The 27,288-nt window shown below is 38.9% G+C and overlaps 1 protein-coding gene across 1 annotated transcript; it reads right to left on the bottom strand.

The window, feature by feature from the left end:
* Positions 1 to 10,845: 10,845 nt before the first annotated feature.
* On the bottom strand, positions 10,846 to 24,462 carry hs2st1b (heparan sulfate 2-O-sulfotransferase 1b). The gene is made up of 8 exons (XM_072438792.1): positions 24,188 to 24,462; positions 23,903 to 24,112; positions 18,389 to 18,627; positions 15,659 to 15,744; positions 15,209 to 15,347; positions 14,226 to 14,323; positions 13,471 to 13,628; positions 10,846 to 11,510 (listed from the first exon to the last, which is right to left on the bottom strand). The coding sequence occupies exons 2-8, from the start codon at positions 24,027 to 24,029 to the stop codon at positions 11,284 to 11,286; spliced, it is 1,074 nt and encodes a 357-aa protein (XP_072294893.1). The 5' UTR covers positions 24,030 to 24,112; positions 24,188 to 24,462; the 3' UTR covers positions 10,846 to 11,283.
* Between the last annotated feature and the right edge of the window lie 2,826 nt (positions 24,463 to 27,288).

Raw genomic sequence — 27,288 nt, 5'->3', positions numbered from 1 at the left:
AAAAAAACATTCCTATAGGCAAAGGAAAAATACAATTCTTGTATTTGGCTTCCCCTTTTTAACACAATTGTGATATGTATGATATATTACTCCAATTTATCTCACCATCAGCCACCACAACTTTGTATATATTATTATTATGATTATAACTAAAAGAAATCATGGTACAACATGGATATTTGCCGGTTAAAGTTCAAGGAAACTTTGTGGACCATCTCTAAATGGGAAAACATTCACAAAGTTCAGCAGTTTAATATCACAGTAAAATAAGAACGTGCAGGTTATTGTGCCACAACCTCTATGAACTTAAAGGTGCATTATGTAACATTCATGGAGCAGGATGTGTTACCTGCTCGTCTGCCATCAAAGACATTTAAACTATAAAAGACAACATACAAGCTAGATATTATTGCTTTGCCTGAAATGTTCCACAGAGTAAGGCTTTAAAACGCATCCAGACAAGCATGTGGCGTACCCTCCACCAAAGAACTGACATAATGCATCTTTATGTTACCTAATTCCCAGTCAAACGTTCACGTCGCCGCTCCTTTTATAGAATCTGTCCTTGTTTATGTTATTAGCTGCCTCACTCCGCTTTGCCAAAAGTGACGTGCGACTTCAGCTCTCGTTTTTACCTCACGGAATCTATGTGACGACGAAGGCCGCGCTGCCGGGAGGGGAGGACGCATTATAAAAGGCGGAGAGGGAGGGAGGAGGCCGTGCAGCATTCAAGTACTAATTAGAAAAATTAGATCTATGAAAGGCAACCACTGATCTCTGGGCCTTCAACCCACGCCTGTGCATCACTGTAGTGGCACAAAAGAGGATGCAACAATGGACAGCGAGGAGGGAGAGGGGCGGGGGGGGGGGCAGATAAATAATTTAATCCATTATCTACTCTGCGAAGCTCATCAGCACTGCTACACAATGGCCACGATTGAATTGCTGATTGCACTTCTCTTCTACCCTCCAAGAGAAAAAAAAAATAAAAAAAATAGCCTGCCCTTCTACTCTGCAGCTAGCTTTGGGTTGTTGCTAGTGGTGTTGGGAGGAGAGAGAGGCAGGGAAGAAAGGTAGGAGAGGGGAGGGGGGGGTTGCAAAGTGTCTTCCTCCAAGGTCAAACTACAATATAGCAATCTAATTAAGAGTATCAGAGGCTTTCCTTTGCCGGGTCAAAGCCTTATATTGTCCATTAGCAATTACATCATGTCGCGTGATGGATAGCCTTGATTACATCCCTTTTACCCCATCGTGTCCACTGTGTTTTTCATAATTGAGACCTGTTTGAGTAAAAGGAATGGTTCTGGAAGAATGTCTTTTACAATCACTTTGGGGTGATATGGCCGACATTTTTGATAACGATATAAAAGAGAGAAATTGTTATAATGATTAAATAAAAGAGACGTTTATAATGATTTGTTACGTATAGGGTTCTATCTGCATTCTGGGTAGTTCTGAGGTTTTTAGTTTAAAGTCTCTGACCACTCAAAGAGCACATTTTCTGCAAACCCTACAAAACCTTGATAAATGTATACAGAAGGTAATGTCACAAACAAGAATATACGACACAATTTTGACAAAAACGTCAGGTTCTATCCTATGATTCTTCTATGATTCTTCTACCCTATGACGGAGCATTTGTTTGGGGCCAGCGTTCGAGCCATAAATTGTACTCGTCACTCCTTATCTCTTCCATTATTAGAGTTGTCAGTGTGTACATCGCTCTAGAGCTAGCTTTAGCACGACAAATTAGACGTGATCTCTGTCTGCATATCTTAATATTACAAATGTCATACCAGAGATCATTGTGATTCCATTAGACATATGGTTTAGTTAATAAAGCATAGATTCAGTGCACACAGGAGTATTAAAGATGCACTATGTAACTCTTCTGTTGGGGGACTGTCCACCTGCTCGTCTCCATGGATATGTAATTGTTTGCCTGGAATGTTCCACAGAATAGTAGGGGTTAGAGTCATCTGGACACCTGTCGACTCTTCTGAGCTCTAACTGGACCCTCACCGATATGGAGGTCTGGCCATCTCCACTCCAGGGCTCTCATCCTCATTAGTTAAGAAATGCTGCTCAAACATTGCTTTGATTTCTAAATTCAAATGACTACCTTATGCCTTATTTGCCAGGAAACTACTGCTGGGCAAATGAGGGAACATTTCAGTGACAGAATTAAACATCTCCATGGAGACAAGCAAGTGCAGAGCCTCCACCAGAAAAGAGTGGCCTCTTTAAAGTGCGATTAGCTGCCTAAACAAATGTGTGAATTCCATTTCTACCTGATTCTACGCTTCATGCTGATGTTCCTGAAGCCTTCTTTGTCCGTTTAAAGCTGTAATGTCGGGCATGTTTCTGAACTGAAATCACTAATGATAATCCACATGCGATGCAGGGCGTTATATTGTAGTTAATGAGGCCAGATGGGACTCAGTGATCATGTGACTATAATGTGCTATAATGGAGATGGTCTTCACGAGTTTGAATATTGCATCACATCATTATTGAATCATATTTAATGTAATTACATGCTGATCTGAAAATAAGCTGATGATGAAAAAGAAAACATTAGCAGAGTAGGCTTTGTGTTTGGAGGACAAAGACAGATACGTGAGGTGTAAATAACAGGCACTTAGATGAGCAGGTTGTACACCTCAGTGATGCCATGAAGGGAGGATTTATGATTGATATGATTTATGACATTTGTTTTAATGGAAATGATCTTCAATCTGAAGACTGAAAGTAAAGAACATGGAATGGAGAGGCTGAGGTGGATGATGCCTCTGCTGCTGCTGTGGACTCAGGCATAAGTTTGACTGTGGGTCAATATGAAGACTGTTGTACTGCCCTGTGTACTTTAGTGAGGGGTTTTAATGGGGGTTACTTCAAAAAAAAAATTAAACAGATGGTGAAAAATGGAAAAGTGCCAGATATCCAAAGTTATTGTCCTTGGAATAATGTAACCTTAATATGAATGTATTTGTGGAGGGCAATAGTCTTTTTGAAGAATTGTATATTGGAGTATCGATGCCATCATTATTCTTGCTCCTCCCCAGCATGTACTGAATAATACATGTGCAGATGAACTAAAATATGTATTTTTTTAAAAATTAGCTGCATGAGAATTGACACTTTTCGATGCCTCAGTCAATGTTGACATTGATATTTGATATTGATCCACCAATCACTAGAATGTACCTCATAGATTATGACCTCACACTTTCAAAATGAACCAGTAGTATTTAGTATTTAGTAGTTATTTGTTTAAAGGCACTTATAAGGCTTTATAAGCATGAATCCCTTGGATATTGAAAACACTCTTACAAACATTTTGTAGATTTATTAATACACATGTTAATGGCGTATTGACATCTATAAGCTATTATAAGGCACAAATGCATTTATTTGGAAGCACTAATAGCACTAATATCTAGTTTCTTATTCATGCCTTATGAATAGTTTACTAAGAATCCTTTAAATACTATAAGACAAAAACAAAATGTTTTTAACTATAAGTTTATTTTGCAAAACATACCAAAAATGCACAATAGGATTTCTTGTAACTTGCTGAAACCTTCACATGAGGATAGTTCCACCTCGTTCTATCTTCTCACATGTTTTTGACCTCAAATACACATACGTGCTCACATTAGTCAGGCTTCAATTCTCAAATGTCAATAAGTGGAAAGTTAAACAGTTTAAACCACTAATGTGCAGATTTGGCAGTACTTTAGTGATATAGAGATGCCTTCTTCAGCTCTGCCCAATCACATGCAATCTATCCCCTCGCTCCGAATAAAACAGGAACATTAGGACCACTAGTGTTGGCCTGTCGCCACGGTCATGCTGGCTTCACTCAACCTTCACATTAACATTAGAAATAGGTAACACCACGCGCCGTCTCCTTTGGCCAGAGGAGCTTAGAGGTCGTGTCTGCGGTCTGCGGTCTGCCTGATTTGCTCTGTTTGTTTTATGGAGCATATAGTTGAATCACTTTGAGGTCACTTAGCTGCTGAAAGTGTGCTGAGTCTCTCATGGTCGGCTGAAAAAGGATCCAAAAGGCACTCCTCAGGGCTGTTTCTCCTGCCCCGGCCAAGTCTCATTGACAAAAAGAGGTCATTATTCTCCACACACATTTAGAGGAAAGATGTGAGTGTGGAGAGATGAATGACGACCATTCAAGTTATATTTCTATGATGGATTTGAAGTGGAAATTGAGGTTTTGTCTGAGCTTGGATTGAGTCAAAGGTGCTTCAGATGATCTGGTGGAAGGTCTGCTTTCGGCTTGTCTCCATGGAGATGTTATTGCTTTGCATGAATGTTCCACGGTACGCCATTAAACCTGTCTATCATTCAATAACTTTGACAATCTTCACTGATCCTTGGCCTGGGGGCGTCGCCTATTCGTCTTTATGGAAATGTTCAAGTTTAAAGGGGATATACACATTTTCTTCATGTAATAAAGTAAGACCTGTTTTGGCCCAGTACAGATTTATTGTAAAAGCATCTATTAGAGTCCAATGTGCACTCTCTGCATCTAATTATTGAGCGTTTTATGATCCACGAAGCAGGAAGTGCTTTGTGCTAGTTCTGTTTTTCACGTTTTCAAGACTGTAAAAAAATCGGTACCCCACATTTAATGTCATACTCTCTAGACCACCAAGTTGCATAGTGCACCTTTAAGGTCCTCTGTGACTGGATCATGGATGAAAACGTCTATTAATGATAATCAATAATCAGAAGACCTTTACTACAGTAGTCACAATTTGGTGGTTGAATTAGGCACGAACAAAAATACATCACTACTTCTTACACATCTTATTCATGATTTAGAATGAATCTGATAAGGCTCTACATCTATTTTGTGATTTGATAATTGTGTAGCCCTAAAATCGGACACACACACACTCACACACACACACACACACACACACTAAACTAATACTGGCAAAGTCACAACCACTTTCTTTGCCACTTTTACTCCAAATGCAGTTGAATATACTTCCAAGGATACGTATTATGCTTTTTTCCCCAGGTAGTTAGTATTGCACTGTAGCATAAGTAGATGCTCATTTCACATTTTGTTCATTATTGATCTAAAACGGCTCAGTAACAGAAACAGGTCCATTGACTTCCTGTTCAAAACTGATAAGCCCCGCCTCTTCATAGTGACATTTCACTGTAAGAAGCTGCAGATTGTATTTTTGAAAAATGGCCATAAAACAGTCTTCATTTTTCAAATAATCACAACTAAGTACAGGCATGTGGGCGGGGACAGGGGGTAAGTGAAAACAGAAACAACTTTGACATCACTGTTGTATACGGTTTGAATGTCATTCGTTTTTATAATATATCAGCCCTATAAAGTTAGATTCTTGGCTCTGTGTTGTTTGCATGTTCTCCCTGTGTCTGTGTAAGTTGTCTCCCATGTGCTTGGCATTGTCCTAGCACTAAAATGACATGTGCGCTTTCATATGGGGCCAGGACTCCCCAAAAAGAAGACACTTGGATTAAATTCCAGGCTAAGAACACAAGGCAAAGAGCATCATGTCAGTCGGAAGGGCCCGGGACACGGCTCCAGCGGTCACACCAACATGGCCTTCAATGTCAAACAGCATCAACACCAACTCCAGAAGCTATGGCCACGTTCCACTGACCAAAAAGAAGAATAAAGTGCCATTCTTCTCCACAGCTTTACTATCAAAGTCTCTGGTAACACACACTTCTCACGTCTGATGCAGCTGGGGCTTCACTTTTCCCCCCTAAACTCTCAAACTGCAGAGGGAACGGCACATCATTAAAAAGGGGCCAAAATGTCCCCTTTACAACACTCCTGCACGCGGCGAATTAATTTGAGAGCTGTCATTATGCAAGTGCGGCACAAATCGTCCAAGACCCAGTCAAACTATTAATAGCCGTCAGCAGCCCCAGAGCCAAGTGCGCGCCTGATGGTGTCATTTGTATTGTTAATGGTAATGCTCTATTAGTTTGTTCCATTTGGCTCCGCACAGGTGCAGTAATGGGGCCTCGGCGCGGAGAGGGGGGACGTGCGGGGCTGAAGCAAAGGGTGACAGCGCCCTCTGGTGGACGGATGGAGACGCAATGACCGACATATTATTGACAGGAGATGGATTTGATGTAGACAATGAAGGACTGGATGTGTAAAGTGGGGAAATGTGAGAGTTCTGGGCTAATTATTAATGGAGGAAAGATTAGATACGTTGATTTGCCGTTGGATAAAAGAAAGGCGGGCAGTTTGGGCACTTGGGAACCTTTATATCCTCGAAGTACAAATCAACATGGAAGGAGCAGCTTTGTGGTTGGTTCTTTGTGAATAAAATTATGATTCCAAAGTTTACCATCATATTATGATGGTAAACTTTGGAATCATATTTTTTTTTATTATTCCTCTGTAGAAAAATGTGAAAATGAAGTTACATGCGCACTCAAAATCAGATTATTATCAGATTTTCGGAGTAAACGGATATGTAAAAGTAAAATGATCTGCTTTCAGCGTCTCTACTGACATCAGATTTTGTCATTTTTTTGTCATTTAAATCTTGTAAGAGAACCAGAAATCCATGTGTAGAAGATGATATCAAAAAGAAAAAAATAACAAAAAGAAAAATGTCAATTTGGTTTCTTCCAACAACAACTGAACATTTACCGTTGCATTACATTTAGAGTTTTATTTTTTAAAAGCTGTTCCCTTTTATCAGGGCTGGGCTGTTTATGAAATTTGGATGAAGGTTGAGTTTCTGTCATGTCGAAAGGTCAAGCATACAGAATGCTTGGCTCTGGGTTTTTTAATCAAGGTTTGAATTCATTCCTCTGTCAGTGAAAGACTTTAAAGTAAATTTGACATTTTTTGTGCGTGCGATATAATGGCTCTGATTAAAAGTAGTTAATGTTCATTAAAATCAACTCTGAAAGCCAGTTGTAATTTGTATTTGAAAAGAAAAATAACTAAATTGGGATTGATCAATATGAAGACGTTATTTTTTTGTCCAGCCCCAATTTGCATTATATAAAAAAAAAAAAAGACTTTGGAAGGAATTAAAAGGGCAATTTAGGTCAGCATTGCGAAACACAAAAATAATTAAATTACTTTAGCTTCCAGACAATATATTTTTAATTGCAGGGTTCAACCAAGGACAGCGAGACGGGGCCGCTTATTTATCTTTATCTTATTCTGATTGTCTTTGTGCGAGTTCAATGAAAAACAAAACTCTTAAATGGCCTCCACAATGCTGAAAACAATAACAAAGAGCCATATTGTGTTCCTAATTAACCTCGTTCTGGTGCGTCGATACAGAACCGGCTGCGTCTTTGGAAATGAGAGCGAGTCATTATCAGACGGAATTCATCTGTTAATGAAACTAACTCCTGCCTCCAGCCAAACACAAATAGACTTCTGTTTGTCCCTCGTTTGGATTTTTGATGTGCTGCATTGTAAAGGTTAAGATTAAAGACAATAAATGGTGGTGGTCATGATATAAAAGATGCAGTGCCAGTTCCATCCATATCTGAGTCTGAGAAACATTTGATGGCAGAGCTCAGCAGTGACCGATTACCACGTGGTTCTGGTTTCAGTCTGATACATGTTAAATCTGTTTCTGAAGCTTCAGAAACTGTCAAGTTATTTAAACATTTTTGCAGAATTGGAATTTGTTTTTGGATGGAAAATAAGTGCATTATGGACATTTTAACTCATAACTGGTTTGCCTGTCATTTTTTTGGAAACAGAGGAAAATGCAGTGCGTGTGTGGGGCAGTTGAGCTGAGTCTTAACTCCCAAACCCATTGTTTTGCATTATGTATTAATGCAGGGGTGTCCAAACTTTTTCTCTGAGGGCCATATTTTGAAGCATATACGAAGCGGAGAGCCACAGACATGACAATGAAGTGCATAATTGGATATGTTGCATTTGATGTCGTTTTGATGAGCTTCCACACCTTTAATAAGGCTTGGGACATTAACATCCGGTCTGTATCTCATCAACATTTGTGTTATTTAAGTTATAAGATAAGATAAGATATTCCTTTACTGTCCACACAAGGGGAAATTTCATTGTTGCAAAAGGACAGATAACTTATAGGAAGTTTAGGAAAACATTCATAAAGTTTATTATGAATGTTTCTAATTTTACTGTAAAAAGTACAACAATTTGTTGTTTGAGCCAATGTAGAAGGAAGTCTGAGGGCTAACAAAATTTGGTCAGAGGGCCGGACTTGACCCGCGGGCCACAGTTTGGACACCCCTGTATTCATGTATTATGACTTTAAAGGTGCACTATGACACCAGCTTGTCAGTGGAGGATATATTGCTTTTCCTGAAATTTTCCACATTCCACATTCCACTTACCTTTCTCCATGGAGACAAGCCAATTGCAAAATCAGGCAAAGTTACAAGTCTGATCTGTGGAGAGGTAAGCCCACACAGAGGGAACGGATCACTTTAAAGACATTTTAGAGCAATAACAACACATTACAGAGAAGTTTAATGCCACACTGTGGAACTTTCCCGACAAAGCAATGCTATTTCTATTGAGACTCATCAGGAATGTCTTTCAGGTTCATTACTTTGTACTCTAAATGTTTCATTTGAAGTCAATATTGTAATTATAAACGTCATACTCAATCTTCTAATTTAGCATTTCTCCAAAACTACAGTTGCGATCTATCTCACGTACTTCTCTAATACAGAGATTTGTCACTTCTTTATCAGCTATAGTTCATCCGTCTATTAACATTTGTATTCATTTTTGGATTTTCAATCAGCTAAATTTGACAAAACGACGCTCGCTTGTAACGGACGAGGTGAGACATGCAAAGAACAGCAAAGTCAAAGAAAAACCAGAACAAGGATCAGCGTTGAGGGCAGTTCTGTATTGATGTTTTAACGTGTTTAAAAGAACAAAAGTGTCGGATCAAATGAATTCACACACAATGAAACTCCAGTCTGAATCAAGGCACTATCTCTGCGTCTGTAACGAACCCTGTGTCCACTGCGGATCACACGCTCACACGCATCAAACGTCTGCAAAACATGGATTCCCTGGTTAGAAAACTTAAAATAAACGTGTCAATCCTCAAAAGGGACGCAGTGGTCCAGTGGTCTGACAAGTTTGGTCCAGAACATGTCAGCTGCGTGTTGAAAGTGAATGTAGAAAAAGCCCGATGTCGTCTCAAAACAAGGACTGTTCCAGTGGCTGCAAAATAAGTTTCCTTTTGGCTTCAAATCAGTCACTTATCACAAATGTTTGGTTTGAACCTTTGCTTGGTGGAAGACTTCTAAAGAGATGAAAGTATATTGAAAAATGGTGCTGAGAAGTATTTTAAGAACAGAGGAAAGGAACTGGACACATGTTTAAAAATCTGCTTAAAACATTCCTTCATCCTCAAAAATTGTGATTTGAGTGAGTGCTTTTTTCATCCCGTTTAAAGTATTTTTGAGTAGTTTATATCTTCCACAAATTCAATGATTTTGCTCCAGGATGTTTAAGTGTCTATGACAGGTTGGACAACTCATTGAACTAAAATAGGGTTAAATCTATTTCAAATGTTGCTCAAAATTGTACACATTTTATCCCAGAATAGCTCATCTTTTAGGTTATAATTGCACTTCCTGTTGGTACTTGATGACATCACATAAGTTAGCTGGGCCAAGACGCATCTATCGTCAAATGTTTTACAAAATGTTACTGATACAAATATTTCAGAGCACCTTTATTATGTTAAATCATTGTTTAATGGTCAAAAAGTGTGTTTCTTTTGTGTAAATTCTGCATAAACTTGGTATGGAATGAGTGTCCCTAGTGTGATGTCACTTCCTGTTATTTTCAACAGATTAAAAAACAACAACAAATCTACACAAATAGCTTCTTGATTGTTGTAAAACTATAATTTATTTTTACAGCAGGTATAAGTACAAAGTCAAAATGAGAATATCCTAAATACCTGCCATATGCACGTGAATGGTGGCATTAGATGTAAAAACAGCAGCTCAAGGTTAAAGGTGCATTATGTCCCTTTTTAGGTGGAGGGTTCGACATAGACATAATTTAGTAGATGCTGATGCTATCGATCAATTTAGCATCAGAGGGCAAAAAACACAAAGTTACGATTAATCAAGTTCCAATTGGGCCCAACCCATCGATCATTTTTAGGTCAAAGCCTTGATAGTCATTGTTGAGTTTTTTTGTGTGATAAGAAGTGTGTAAAGTTGACATCGGAGCTAAAGGCTAACTCACTTTGTGTTTCTGGAGTCTTATTTATAAAAGTTGCGTTTGTGTAAAAATGTTGCATGTGACTTTCAACTCTGTGATCTATGAAAAGACAACTTAACCAGGAACTGAGCGGTGGGTCCAAAGAGGCTACGTTCAAATGAGAATCCAACAGCCCTGAAGTGTCCGAGGTGGAGAACATTATGAGGCAGATTATAATGAGGAAGGACCGTGTGGTCAGCCAGGATCATGTCGAGCGGCCATCTTTATCCTTTATCCTGTATATTTTATCTCTGTCCCACTTTACAAAATCATTTCAATGTAAAATTTCACTTTTTTTTTTAACTTTCTAGCGTTGCAGCTGTTGTTTTTTGAAAGGTTTGTCTGTTTAATTCCTGTGGCACCCATTTTATTCCAAGTCAGGTTAATGTGACCTAGTTTAATACCTTACATTTCAAGCACTTAAAGAGTTACATACTGCACCTTTACCTGAAACCACCCACCATTACAGCACTTATGTGAACAGAAATGTGCTGTAGTGTTTAGGAGAAGTGACTTTGTCTAGTTTGTCCCCATCAGCTACAGACGACACAGAACAGAACCTAGAAAGGCTCCAGGTTACACATCTGTCAAATCTGTCATTTTTGCTCAGTCATGTTTATTTTAACCAACAATTACAGTATCAAGTATTAATTTAGCCGTGAAAAAAAAATATTCAAATGTATTGAGAAACAACACAACAATATAAAAAACAAAATTATCTCGAATCGGCTCGGGATGTTAGGAATGAAGTGAAGTTCAGGACTTGGTTTAGAGACTAATTTGGTGAAATTCAAAACTACATCTCTGCATGACCCCAGTTTTTCATGTGGAGTTTCCTCAACAGCTGCACTGGCGGCAGTCATAAAACTTCCCCTTGAACTTGTCCACTTTGATAACACATTTTCCCAACTATACATTTCAGGGAGCAGACTCCAGCATTCAGCACTAGACAAACCAGCGTCTCTTGACCCAGTGTTTGACCCTTTTGTGTCCAGATGTCTGGCATCTCAGTTGACTTTGGGGTAGATTTTCTCGTAGAAGAAGCTCTGTGCCAGCACATAGAGTTCCCCGTCCTTCTCCCTGACGGCATGGGCACGCACAAACTGAAACTGTTCAAGAGCAAACTCGTAAAACTCATTCTCCATTTTCCAGATGTTGGACTGCTGCAGTTTGGCGATGGTCTCTTTGGTCGGGGCTTTCTTCTCAGTGGTCTTCCTCAAATGGGACCGATTTCCTGAATGGGATGGGAGAAAGTAGTAAGAAGAGGTGTGGAGTGTAATGTGGTAAATATGTGAGGAATAAACGATGAGGAGCAGTTTTAATGTGACAACGCTCGTCTAGAGTCGCTTATGCCATAGACCCCAGAGTTCAACAGCAGCTCTGTTACTGGTTTGGGTAAATGTGGTCATGTTCACTGCGCAGTGACATAGAACAAGGATTCACTGGTGCCAGAAGTACTTGTGCAGTTACATAGCAATAATGCACGGCAGTTAGCATTGGAATTCTCCCAGACCCTAGTATAAAGGGCCCATCACATCTCTGAGGGACACGGCCCATCGCATCTCTGAGGGACAGGGCCCATCGCATCTCTGAGGGACAGGGCCCATCGCATCTCTGAGGGACAGGGCCCATCGCATCTCTGAGGGACAGGGCCCATCGCATCTCTGAGGGACAGGGCCCATCGCATCTCTGAGGGACAGGGCCCATCGCATCTCTGAGGGACAGGGCCCATCGCATCTCTGAGGGACAGGGCCCATCGCATCTCTGAGGGACAGGGCCCATCGCATCTCTGAGGGACAGGGCCCATCGCATCTCTGAGGGACAGGGCCCATCGCATCTCTGAGGGACAGGGCCCATCGCATCTCTGAGGGACAGGGCCCATCGCATCTCTGAGGGACAGGGCCCATCGCATCTCTGAGGGACAGGGCCCATCGCATCTCTGAGGGACAGGGCCCATCGCATCTCTGAGGGACAGGGCCCATCGCATCTCTGAGGGACAGGACAGGGAATCTACCACCAAAAATGAATGGTGTTCTGAAGGCGCTGTGCCTTATTTCAATAAAACACTTTACAATTAGATGCAGACAGCACACAGCGGTCTCTTGTTCACCCTAAGAGCCGCTTTACCAATATATTTGCCAAAACAGATTTTACTTTATTACGTGAAAAGAAAATTGGAATTTGGAGTTGGAAAATAGACTATGATAATACTTATGCACAAAGGACTTTTATGTGTGCGCCTGCTCAGGTTTAGCACCCAGGGTCTGTCACATGAGCTGTGGGGTCTGGGACAAACCAGAACAAAAAGAACATGAGGAAAAAACAACGACATTATAAATCAGATGCAGCTTTCCTGTAATTTGCTGGTTCCTGTCACTTTGATTTATTAGATATGTTTTTGGGAAATCCAATAGTAACACATGTTTTATGTTTTGTCTGCCTCGGTGTGGCAACTTTTTCAACCCTATATTTGACTTTACATGGGTACATTTTGGCAACTCTCCACACCTCCAGTTACTTATCCAAAGGTATAAAATAGGTTCTTAACCATTAACTGCACTGGCATCAAAACTAAACAGTCATAAGGGTTTATTAATGCTCTATGACTGGATTTGGACATGATTTGATACTTAAAGAGCTATTTTTCTCCAGTCAGTCAATCCAGGTGGAAAAACAGACTATATTTATGTTGCATTTTGAATATAACTTATATTTATGGGTTGTAAATCCACATGTGGGTTTTGACATAATTTTTAAAAGAAAACCCTGACCTGGCCTCTTAAACTCTGTAGAACTTCAAGGTAGTACGTGAAGCAAATTCATAAAACATTTATTTAACGTCGCCCATCTGCGTCTCCAGATATGAACAGCACGTTACAATGAATTTGACTGATTGGTTGGTTATAATAGTGTTTTTATTTGTTTATTTTGTGATTTTACTGTATATTTTCCAACTGCTGTTTGTGAAGCACTTTGTAATACTTTTGTCTTGCTGAATATGCTCCTTGCTTTGGATTGGCAGCTCTTCAATTTATGGCGGTTATTTGCGACACAGTTGAAGTTACAATTGTAGTAATTTAAACAATAAAAATATTATATGTAGTGCTAAATGTTCTGTTTGTTTGCTGTCGTGTCTGAAATGTTTTATGACTCATTACAGACTTATAACATCAGTTTTAACGTTAGACTGGCACCTGTCTTGTAGAGCTCTGTGGCCCCTTTGAAGAACCTGGGCACTGCGGCCTCCAGGATCATGATGAAGTCCTCCAGCTCCTCGGTCACTCCCACCAGAAGGTACTCGTTCACCAGGTTCAGCTTGGCCTGCTCCAGAGCCCAGTGGCTGCCGATGTTCCTACAAAACACAACACACAACTCGCATCACACGTAAACAACTGCAAAATCGTGTGAGACAGGCCCGGGTCAGCGGCGATTGAATGGGCCACTGTTCAATGACAGATACTCTATAATGAGCTTCATAATGAGCTGGGGACACATCGCTCAATGTTCTCATTTAAAGACCCCATCCCCCAACAGCAGTCGGACACACACGGCCCTGGTAACAGTAGTTAAGCCTTTAAGCGTATACTACATTTTCACTTCATATTTACGTTACTGCTCAGCACAAACAAAGAGCGAGCAGCACCGTTTCTGTGCACGAATTTATGCTTAAAATACTGCTGGGTACAATAAAAGGCATAAGGGTTAAACGTTGGGTGTATAAGAATATAACTTTGGTCTGTAACTTGGTCTGTATCTGGAGCTTGACCAGAGCAAGAATATTTTTGCACACAAAAAAAAGTATTTGTAAAAAACAGATTGATTTTCTAACGGCATCTTAAATGTTCGCTGGGTTATGTTGGAAATGTGCCAGTATAGTTTATAGCAAGAGAGATGTTCTCGAGTGATATGAAGATGGGAGCTCAAAGTGAAAGAGGCCGGAGGGTCTCACCAGCACTCTGAGTGGTGTCCACAGAAGAAGGGGATCTGCAACCACAGCTTCTCTGGAGCACAGTCTGTGCCTCCAGACGCCACGCACTCATCAAACGTCTGGAACAGAAACATGACAGTGGATATATAATAATACACTGGCCCTGTAGTCAGATGATATCGAGTGATACAAATATGGACTCTGGTCTATGAATAATTATAATGTCTTATAAAAGTCAAACAAACATTGATTCTGACCATAGAATGTCTATATAAGTGGACAAGGCTAGAGAGTGTGCACGGGTGTGAATGTATGTATGTTCGAGTGGTTAAGGCACAGCACATGTATGCCAGGCTGCAGTGTTGCGAGTTTGAATCTTGACTCCGACAATTTACTGCATGTCCTCCCCCCTCTCATCCCCCATTCCACACTCTCCTCTCCTGTCTAATAAAGCCTATTGCAACAAAATCTTAAAAAAACAAAACATTACTAACTGTCCAATCAGGACAAGCAAGCTAAAGCGCACCAGCATAAGCAACAGGTTTGATTAACACGGTGCCACCTAGCATGGCTCGTTGCTAAGCGCCTGCCCCATGGAAACCAACGATGCAGACTGGAAAGGGTGAGTACTTTCTATAATCTCGCTCCTGATTGGCTCTGTGGTTGCCACTCTGATTTCCAAATAAGTCCGCTCCAAATGATTCACACTTATCAGTGATTAGCTTCAATTGGCTGGAGCCGAACCGTACGGCAACATTCCACTTCAGTATACAGCCTGATTCTCACTCACACACATTTAGAATTGGCTTGGTTATGCATACAATCTATATATAGAGCTTATAGGAATGCTCATTTGATAAGTTATGACCATTAAACTGATAAAGGTTATGTTTGGACATATCAAAATATATCAAACATACTAGTGGTTTTGCAGTTTTTAGATACTTCACAGAATAAACTCCAGATCTACTTTCAGGCCAAAACGTCCGGATCTTCATATCAACCTTTTTGTCTCCTTGCTTCCTCCTTCGTAGTCCAGGTCTGTAGTCGTCTCCAAACCTCAGGAAGTAGTAATAGGACACCAGGCGGTCTATAGGGTCCCTCACCACATTAATATACAGCGGCTTCCCTTTCACTCCGTACCTATAGACGCACAGAGCATTTTCAGTTAAATGTGCACTTGAATAACTCTCAATGCTCTATGAACCTAGTTGAGTGTTTACTGTACTTCAGAGGGAGTATTTTCCATTAGCGAAAACATAACGCGAGAACACTTAGCATAATTAGCTTTGATGACTGAAATGATACAGCCAGTGGAGATGAGGACAACAAAGCTATTACTCAACTCTGTAGCATTAGCATTAGCGGTCAAAGAGACCTATCTGGAGAATCGAATCGTTTCAAACTAATCTGGATATAACAGCTGTTAGAGTAAATGAGAAATATGGTCGTACTTGGAAAAGTCGATGTAGGCGACGTGGCCGTGGTAAAAGCCGGGCTTCATCTCTTTCCAGGACGTGACGTTTTGGACAAAACGCACCTGTACCAGAACAATGGAGAGGAATTATGAGTACATATAACGCATAAGATATTTAGAAAACAAATACAACAACACACACTGTAAAATTGATTATTGGCGTTGGGGCTAGGGTTGTCAAAAGTGGCCCCAGAGGGCAATCAATAATAAACTAATAGCAAATTTAGATTCTCAGTTGATCTATTATTGATTCTGGAAAAATCAATGACAATGGACAGAATTTGACTTATTGTTTTATAGTTTTAGAATGGTTTTGATCCATCTCAGAAGACCATAATAATACTGAAGCATCTACTACTATTTTGTATTGAAAATGACATTCTGTCATTATAAAATTATTATTTTTAATAATCATGTAGGTTTCCAAATTGTTATCTAGTATCGAGCCCTTTACTTACTATCAAAAAAATAATTTGAAATTTGAGAAACAATTTTGGAAAAGTATTGGAATTAATATTATTATTTTAAACATGTCCAGGAATATTATCATTTGAAAGAAGCAGTTTGTTTTTACAATACGCTCTTTGGGAAAATGCTTTCTGTGCTGCAGAGGATTTTTCACTACCGAGTTTCTGAATTTTGTTATTTGAGATGGTCAAAATTATTAATATTTTTGTCAATATTGCCCTCACCAAGTGTCTAGTATTAAACCCATGGACACAACAAGAGTATAAACTGAGGTAAAAGCAGGTTAATACGACCAAAGGAACCACATAAAGTGAAACAAACATGGTGTTCATTATATGGTAAGGTCTAGTGGAGAAGGGTTATTTGCAGAACAGCAGTGCCAAGCTTTAAATAGAAAAGCCTAGAGTTTCAAACACCTGTAGGTAATATTTCATAATGTCCTGTGGTTTGTGTTGAAATTATGGCAATGTCAAAACCTGGATTTGGCAGCACTGCACAGTTTTCCTGGAGACAAGACAAATGTTCCTGTTGAAATGAAATGATAGTGATTTGTGGTGCTTTATCATCGTTAAAATAATAATGATAATCAGTGGAGCTCAGCCTGTAGTGACATGGAGCACAGGATATTACCTTGGCATCAGAACCAGATTTCACCAGCACAAAGCTCCAGGCTGTTGACTGTGTCCTGGGCTGCACCATAGCCCTGGTGTGGGGTGCCATGTAAAGAGCCGGGTCAAAAGGTGGGCATAAGGTCAACGCACCACTTTCCAAATGATGTGAGAGTGTCAAAGAGGTCACAAACATTAGCCCTAAAGCTACATTTTAAGCTGACAACATTGCACTGAATAATAGAAAAAGGTTGGGGGGGTAGGGGAGATAATACATGCCCCAGAATAACTGTGTTTTTACCATTACACAACTGTGTTTTTACCATGGATTGTGCATGTGCAGTAACACTCTGAGCAGCTGGTGTAGTTGTAACTGTGCTATAGAAATAGTTGACACAGACATGACTCTCCAGGAACAGGAAAGTGACATGGAGCACCTTTAATATTATTGACACCAACATGTCACGAGGGAAAGAACATTTTGAATAGTGGAGAGTTTGACTGATGAAAGATGGTCCTCGGTGCCACTTCATGGTAATCAAACATGATCTGTTATTAGAGCTGTGCAATTACAAATGCAAATGCTAATCAAGATAAATATTCAGTCATAGCTAATGTCAGTGATATAACTGGGTATTTTAAATCAAGAGGTCCACGGCCAATCCCCTGACAGTAAAAGCACATTCAGACTTTGGAGGAAGAATAAGACCAAATAAAAGCTCCACTTATACTTACCAATTATATTTATTTCTTACACATTTGAGAGTCACTGTTTTTCACCAGACTTGTTTTTTTTGAGTAAACAAGATTTGTGCCCATAATGACACATTTCAGTAAGAAATGCACTCGGACAAGAGAGTTGGCATGGGACACTGCTGTTGTGTCTTTGAGCAAGACACTTTACTACCTCTAAAATGTGTGTGTGACTGTGACAGTAAAGGAGCTAAATACTGTATATCTTAGACGTAATTATCTTACCAGGAGAGAATAACTTAATCAACAAAAAGTTCCCATTAGTGGAAAGAAAATGTCACACAATAAATGTGGATCTCCAGCAGTGGGACAGGCCTGAATGTGGATCCTCAGCATTTAAAGATCATTTTTCAGTAATACGTTTTTAGACTATAAAATCATATTTTTTGATCCATCTTCAACCAAATATCGGTTGAAATATGAAAACTTCTAGAGGATTCTAGACAGAGAATATTTATGAATTATGGTAACTGTATTATTGATGAAAATCTAAAATAGTTTATTCTTTTTTGACATTGTGATTTAATAGGGCTGTAGTCGACTAAAGACGTGTCCACTAAAGGGGGTGTGGCAAAAACTAAAGGAGGTGTGGAAAAAACTAAAGGGGGTGTGGAAAAAACGTTCAAACCACTAAATACCTGTATATATTATGTATATGACCCAAACAGAAATAAACAAAAAACTAAAACTGCATGGGTATTCATGCAAAAAAAGAATTATCTTTTTTTTTTTTTTTTTTAAAGATAAGTTAAATGTCATACAGAGCAAAGCAACAACAAAATGAACAACATGAAGACAAGCAAATGTCTGAAAGGTGACTTAGTGCAACTTTAAGCTCAGCACTGGAGAGACGGCGTTGTCCAGAGCGCGGGCCTCACCTGGTCTTGTAGGGACATGACGGGGTTGTTCTTGCTGGTGTTGATGTGCAGGACGTGGAAGTTGTTCTTGGGGCACAGGTCGTAGGCGATGTTGGTGAAGGACGTGCTGCCGGTCTTCGGGACGCGGTTGTAGATGATGACGGAGTCGTCTCTCTCCGACGTCGCCAACGACTCGCGGCCCAGAAACTCACTGTGCCTCTGCTCCACCTGCGCCACCTCGTGTCGGGCGATGGTGCGCTCTGAAACGGCACAGAGCGGGTCAGCAGGAAGGGGGAGCTGTTCACAACTCCCATAGTGCATGCATCGTGTGGCCACTTTAAATCAAGTATAATGTGGAATAAATGAAAAGGAATTCAGCTTTGGACTGATTTAATGTAATTAGGATGTTTTTCTTCTTTCTTGATACGTTCTCTCTGGCCCTGTTCCATTTTAATATGTATTTTAACATTTTGAAAAAGAAAACAATTAAAGAAAAAAGAAATTTGGCTCCATCATAATTTAATCGTAATTGTTATCTGGGCTTTACAGAGACAAGGGTATAATTAAATTAGAATGTTTTAAAAAGAATAAACTATTTCTGATTTTCACCATAAACTTTATATTGTAACTTCTCTATTTGGATTTGGTTGATAATGTGTTCAAAATGAGTCAATGTTCAGTTCAGTTCAAAGTGTTTATTTGAGCCGTTTGTGATAGTCAAACTTTGCAAACAGAGAAACGTAAAAAGCTGAAATAATGTAAATATAATTACAAATACTTGAGTTATTATTCTGTCTAAAAACCTTCTGACCTTGTAGTGTTTAGGTTTAAAATTTGAACTTCAAACAGAATCAAAACATTAAAAAAATTAATATATTCTACGTAAATCTAATGGAAATCACAATGTTTGTCAGAAAATGGTAATTACATATTTTGCCATACTCTGCACCCTCTGCTGGCAACACTGGGAAGTGCGTCTCTTTGACAGAAGAGAACATTTTAAATGCTCAAATTAAATAGAAAATTGGGATTGGTCTAAACAAGGGAGAAAATAGGATGATGAGAGATTATGCAATTACAAATATTTAAACTGAAAAATGTGTGTATTGATCAGTAAAAGGCAGATTAAACTCACTCCCTGCCGTGTCCCTTCTTCTGTTGTAAATATAAATACATTTTAAAAAGTTAGTTGACCAATCTTAAATCGACTAAACGAGCCATAGCCGTGTCTGCACTGAAATAGAGCAAATGATCATGGTCTATGTAGTTTCCTATGTTTTGTAGCCATTACTGCAACAAAACATTACATTTAACAAGGGGTGTACTAAAATATTGAAATATTGTGATACTAAATTTGGTGATAAGAGCATCGATATCGTGGGCTGCTGTATCTTTTTGTGACAGCGATACACTTTGTGCTGCTTTTTTAAAGAAAAGAAACTTGATGAGAGTAAGTAAGTAAATTTTCATATATCACGTGCAATATATCGTGGTATTATCGAGTCAAGTATCCCATCGAAATCGTGAATCCTTGCGACTCCCAGCACTAATTCAAACGAAAGAGCTTGTAATTAAATACACAGTGACGGCCGTTTTTGATGACACGATATCACAAGATTTCTGTTACAGTTACGCCCCTAGACAGTGACGTTTTTGCTTTCCACACGCTTTTCGTCTACATTTTTCGCATCAAACTTATTGGCAGTTGATTCTGACTAAGTGTACAGCCGTAGTTAGTATAATGAAGCCGTATGTTTCCAGTACACAGTCTTTAAAGAGCTGTTTACTGTTTTCCTCTGGCAGCAGGTGGAAGGGCCAACCACCCTGCAATAAAGACAAAGAAATAAACTGCTACTTTTTAAATTAAGGACACAGAAGCTAATTAGCAAGGCTTAATTAAGGAAACAGCCGAGCCCTCAAAATACAATAACACAGAAACAACTCATTAGGCATTCCATGATAATATTGACAGGAGGCATAATTAAAAGCGTTGCTCTCCGGCGCAGTGTTAATTAAAGGCGGTTACAGCAGTGGCCTTCGTCTGTGGCTGCTGCCGAGAAGAAACACATATGCACGGAGAGAAAATAAACATGAAATAATTAAGAGCTGAAGATTGTAAACAAAGCCCACAATTATGGCAGAAGAATAATACTGTTATAAATGACACTAAATTGAGCTGCTTCGTACAGCTTGTTTGTGCATTGTTGTGTTTGGATAATATGCTGGACATGGTTTATGACAAATAGCCTTTTTGAGGTTTGCAAATTAAATGAAGTCTACATTGTGGGGCTGTGAATGGTAACACAACATTTTAAGGAATGAATGATTTAGTCTTCCTTGAATGATGGGAAGAATAAGTGGCAGGAGACAGAATTGACAGTCAGATATATTATTAGGGCTGGGTCATATGGCAGAGTATACCGTAAAATTCAGACTATAAGCCGCTACTTTTGTCTCACGCTTTGAACCCTGCAGCATAATTCATGGATTTTTACAGCCTCTAGGGGCGCTCTAGCAGGAAACTCCCTCTCTCTCACTAAGTACAAGCACCGGAGCAGAGCCAGACGTGGAAACACAGACAGACTCATGAGGAACTGAATTTAGAAGCGTCCAAAAGCAAAGATACATGTGGAGACATGCGATACGGCGGTTTGCATTTAATAAGCCGCCCCGCAATTAAATGACCATTTGATTAATTGCACAGCCCGTGTGATCAGCATAATAATATGCTATGCAAAAACAGACCCCCCCACTTCCCCCACAGTCATGCTCAGTCATGCTCAGAGTGAATGACAGCTCAATATTATTCATACACATTTGTGAAGAAGCACAAACATATGAAACCAATGATTACGTCCTAAGAGATGCCCAAACTATGGCTCAGGGGCCAAATGTGGCCTGTAAACCTCCTGCTGAATTTCCTCAATCAGTACTTTTTTTTTTTACTGAAATGGACTATGACATCCTCAATCACACTGCATTGTGATACTGACCTAAAGTTAACATTCTGAGCCTCATTAGAGGTACGATGGCCCTGCACACTGTGCAAAAGCTCCATTTGAATGACAATAACTGTTGTCCCCTGGTCTATGGCCCTCAGCCTCAAATACGTTTCAACACGCTGCCCTCTGCAAAGTTTGGACACAACAAAATAGTCATGAATTCCATGACAAATTGTCCTTTAGAGCTTATATTTTAAAGACCACGTACTGATCAGAGCATTTGAAGCACTTCAATTACCAATACTTATTTTCAAAATGATTTAGCAACAAAGTCACTTGCTCCTTCTCAAAAGTGTCAACATTTGCAGTGCAGTCTAATCAGTGCGTTCAAACTTGACTCTGTGTACGCTCTATTCCAGTGTTTCTCAAACTGGTATGGGAAATTCTAGTCTTTGAGTCAATTTTATTCACATTGACGTCCTCCGTTGGGCTACTCCTTTGCACAGAACTAGAGCCGACAGATACATCAATTGGCCGATATTATCAAAAAGCCAAAAAGCTTAGACTCTACAGAATACAACCGTTTAATCAAGTTTACAGACAGATTATGGCCTCAATATATAGCTCCATGGAGGGCTGGGTATTGCCAAGGCCCTTGCGATACGATACGTATCCCGATACAAGGGTCAGGATAAGATACGTATCCCAATACATATTTGAAAAACGGGTCTTAAAAATTTACCAAATGGGTCATGTTTTTACTGTGAATAAGAAAATGTATGAAATGTCAAGTTTATCCACAATGCACTCATTTATAAATCCATTCTGCTCTAATAACTTCATACATCCAACCAACTGATAAATAAATAGAATATAAGGAACACATTCCAGGTGAAGTATTGCATGTTTCTTGCCAAACAATTGGCCTGGTCTGAACATGCTGCAGCAGCATCTTCTGCACAGCTTCTGATCAGGTCCACAGCTCCTTCTCACCTCGGCACAAACAGCAGATCAAAAGTACTATACTACCTCGTTTAAAGCCTAAGGGCCACAAAAATCTAAAAATAATAATAATGTTTGATTAAAAAAAAATATTGATACTGTGAGCTACAGACTTTAGAATAAAAGAACTTCAGCACAGATCTCACCAGTGACAAGAAAAGGACTTTTATCATAAGTGTGTCAGTGGAGAAGATTCTGGTCAGCTGATGTTAGCACACACACTACTGTTGTCAACAACACACTGGATTATATTCACTGCAGGCAATCGTTTGAAGTCAGGATTAAAATACAAAGAGAGTTGTGATCCAGTGGCCTGTCTGAGCGGTGAATGTTGTAAATGTGTGCATTTTGATGCTTTGATTCTTTTGTTCACTTTAGTTTGTGCTTTATAGTGCATGAAGTGCTACCACAACATTATATTATACTGTTCACTGGCTCCTGTAGTGGCTATGGCTGTATCTGTGTAACTCGACTCACAGTGACATGTAAATGAGTCATAAATGACCCACTAATGCACACATTTTTGGCAACTACAAGTTTAGACAGGTATTAATTCATTAATTTTAATTGAAGATTGCACAATTTTTCTGATAAATATTGCGACTGCTATTTAAAATGTATGTTTTCAACTTGAGTTTCCATTAAACAGCTCACTTTAATCACATCCTGGAGCATTGTCATTTGAAAAGTGGTACAATTGTATTATTACCTAAATAATTGCGGGCTTTGTGATTTGATCATTACACTGATTCAAATGGCAATTTTAAATTTGATTACAATGTATTGTGCAGTGTTAATAACTAAAGATAACTCTACAAATGTATATATTTCCAAAAAGACAATAAATAATGAGTTTACATGACTATTTGCCCCACTTATCCACCCATGTCCTGCTGTTAATGACCCCTTATATATGAAAGTAGTTTAGTTTGACTTTTATTCCATTCAAAATATATAATAATTTATTTTATCTTGTTAATCTCTAAAGCAAAATCCACCTGAAAAACATGGATACGATACACTTTTTTTTTTTTAACGCTGTAGTCATAATGTTCAAAATTCCAGAATGGAGGAGAGTGTGGGCAAAATACAACGGAACATAACAGATGTTCTGTGAATACCCAAAATCAGATCTATTTATTAATGTTTTATACAACAACAACAACAACAACACAAAGAGCACAAATCTTGACAAATGTACCGGTAATTAATCTTTATGCTACAATGACAGCTATTGCAGGGTTCTGTTAACTATTGACAACATCTAAAACATCAAGATCCAAAATGCTAAATGTGTGTAACAGTCACATATTAAATAAATACATAACATAAAATACTATGAATGTATTTAAACCAGGCTCAGATTTCATTCGCATGTAACTTGTGGCTTTCAATTTCCAAAACCACCTTGATTTTTCATATTTTAATATATTCTAAAGTTCATCCCAACTTATCCATTGAAATCTCATCATGTTCCACTTCACTTTTGCCTCCAGTTCGCAGACATTTGAACGGAACAAACTTTTTTAAATAAACAAGTTCAATGGAAATCCAAACTTTGATAGACCTCAGAAGCTTTGACTTGTCTTACCCAGTTTAGCTCGGGACTCCTCGAGCTTCTGGATCTGGTTTTCGATGAAGAGCACGGCCACACCAAAGGCCAGCAGAGCCAGGAGGTAAAACTTTGGGGCCATCATCAGGATCCGGAGGAAACCCATCAAACACAGCTTCTGATCGCTGCTGTCCTCCTCACACTCAGCACGTCAATGCTGCCAATATCGCTCACGTTTCACGATCAAGGCTCAAGAAAACAAAAACTAAATGCATAGAATTAACTAGCTTTTGGGCTTCATGTTTTCAAATACTTGTTATTTACACGATGCGCTCTGGTTTTCCGCAGGGAGCAACATGGCTAACAACATCAACCAATCGGGAAGCGCCGTCTTGCTAGCACTTTGAAGTAAATCCACCGATAATTACGATTTCCGCTCGGTTTCTGTCTCTTAAACGTGTCATCTGTACGTGTGGAGTGTTAACGTGCTTCCGACAATTAAAAACACACAGTCAGATTGGGAAAAGTGCCGCAAAAGCCTCTTGTAAGTGCAGAGTTGGAGGATTGTAGCATCCCAGTGCTAGCATCAATGTTGACTGCAAAGCTTGTGCTTCCGCTGCGAGACAGTGCAGCGAGACACGCCCCCTAGTGGACCGGGGTCACTGACTAAAATAAATACTATGAAAATAAAATCAAGCTAAAAATAGTAATAAAACTAATGTGCCGCTATCACATATCCAAATACAAAGGAAACTACTCATAATTATGTCCCAGTTTCTTTAAGTATAACTCATTTAACTTTAATTGCCTCGTTACTCTAGCTCAAAATAGGTTTTTGCACTGGTTCTTGTTTGATAAGATAAGATAACCTTTATTTGTTCCACAAGGGGGAAATTCCAGTGTTGTAACATACATCAGGTACAGAAACATAGATTAGGAACAGAAGTGGAATAACATGAATAGAATAACACATGGAACCAGGCTCAGAGTCCCAAAACTTCAAATCTCCTATGGTCATACATTACATGGAAGCTCACCACTCAAATGACTCCACGCTAAAGGTGTCGGGCATTGAAGTCATCACACTGGATGTAAGAGGTGGGAACACAATTCTTTTTTAAGATTTAGTTGCCCGTAGGCTTTCTTAGACAGGTGTGGACAGGGTGAAATGGGGAATGAGAGAGACTGCAGCCGGCTTCACTTGGAGCCTGACACCACTGGTCAGCACACTTAAAGTAAAGGGACGTGGACTGGATTGATGTCCTTAAGGCCAGAGACCACCCAGAGAATGAGGAATTTGACCTTTCTTATGAGTTTCTTATGAGTCTTAACATAACTAACAATCTAAATTCATTAAATTTGGACCCGTATATAGACCTAAATGGATTGGACTGTTCTCTTTTGCCCAAATCCACAATGACATCGTACTTGCTGCCTCTACGATATGTAGAAGAATCCAGAGTCCAGTGACAGTCCCACTGTGACAGTCAGCCCCACTGACTGCACCCCTGTTTCTGTGAGCTTTAAATGAGCTTGTCTTTGTCTCCAAACCCAGAGGAAGTGTCGGAGTGTTTTTATTGTATCCAGCCCTCATGAAATAAAGGCTTTTTATATTTTTCCAACCGAGTGAGTGCCTGATATTTATCTTTTGGATATAAACTGTACTCTGTCTTTGTATGAATACCAGTAGCTGCCCGTCTCTGCTGGGCTTTTTTTAAATTTTTTTCCTCAACTTTATAACATGTAATCATCACATTTTTCATTTTCATTAAGGCCTTTTCTTCATTTGGACATGTGTGACATGTGGTAAAAACTGATTCCTCGCTGTGACTTTAAGGTGGGAGAACACATGCCAGGCTCCATGTGCAGGCGGCCGCAGTGTCATGAGTTCAATTTACTGCATGTCCTTCCTGCTCTCTCATTCCCATTTTCACTCTCAGATGTCCTGCCTAATAAAACCTAAGGGCCAAAATAAATGTGTCTTTTTCTATCTAATTTCAACTAAATTAAGCAAGAACTCTAAACCTGGATCAATCAATGTTTCTGATGTCTCAAATGTGTGCAGTATAATCTAATACTTTGGCAAAATTATTTCTGTTATTAAAAAAAAGCTAATGGAGTCACTTTCATGAAGGCTGTAATGTAGGACTATTGTATTTGCACTAGATAGAGCTAGAGTTCCATGTAGTCTATAGTTTATTTATACCACTGGTTAAAATGTCCAGATGGTCCAGACATTAAGGCCTATATTGCTTTTTCACTATATTCAAAAGAATAAACAACATACACAGCTTGTCATAAACAAGCAGGAAACCTGACATATATATTGACCTGTATAACAAAGTGTATAGAGTGTAGTTTGTCTTGAGTTTCCCCTAAGCGTTACCTCACACTCTTGAGTACCTATAGGAACATAAATTTGCTTACTATATTCAAAATCACTCTTATTCCTCCACGGGGAAAATATCTGTTGTTACTGATTATGCAACCGACCAGCAGAACAATAGAGTTATAAAAATGTTCAGAAGCAAATTGAAAGGAAACATATAATTTTTTTTCAGCTACTAAGTATTGAACTATAACATAAGCAGACCATAATTTTACATTGTATTCATTGTAAGACACAGGTCCACTGACTTCCTGTTCAAAACTGCAGAATTGATAAGCCTCTTGGTAATGATATTTCGCCCTAACAAGCAGCATATTGAAAAGTGGCAATATGGCATTTTAGAACCCTACATGTGTTACTCTGTCTATATTATTTTAAAATAATCACATCTAAGTACAGGGATATGGTGGTGACATATATACTGTATATATATATATATATATATATATATATATATATATATATATATATATATATATATATACTGTATATATATATACTGTATATATATATATATATATATATACTGTATATATATATATACTGTATATATATATATATACATATATATGTATATATATGTATATGTATATATATATATATATATATATATATATATATATATATATATATATATATATATATATATATATATATATATATATATATATATATATATATATATATATATATACTGTGTATATAAGTGATCTGTTCTTCTGTATCTACCTCTGTATCTACCTGCGTTGCACCAATGAAATTTCCCCATGTGGGACAATAAAGGATTATCTTATCTTATCTTATATATATAAATAGCCATTTTTTGACTCGGAGTGACCACCAGGGGTCAGGCTTCAACAGTCAATGACGGAAAACGTCTCTATCAAATTTCAGTTAAGGATTGAATAAGAAAACACACATATGATACGCAGTGCATTATCAGTCCTTTGGGATGAAAGACAAGCTCAACAACGTGATACAAATATTCAACACGTTGGTTTAGGAAAGACCGGTCGGTGAGTCGGCGCAATAATTG

The sequence above is a fragment of the Eucyclogobius newberryi genome, unplaced genomic scaffold (assembly GCF_026437365.1).
Source record: "Eucyclogobius newberryi isolate DKJ021-1_F unplaced genomic scaffold, fEucNew1.0.hap1 SCAF_9, whole genome shotgun sequence".
Lineage (NCBI taxonomy): Eukaryota > Metazoa > Chordata > Actinopteri > Gobiiformes > Gobiidae > Eucyclogobius > Eucyclogobius newberryi.
This window is presented reverse-complemented; position numbering and strand designations above follow the sequence as displayed.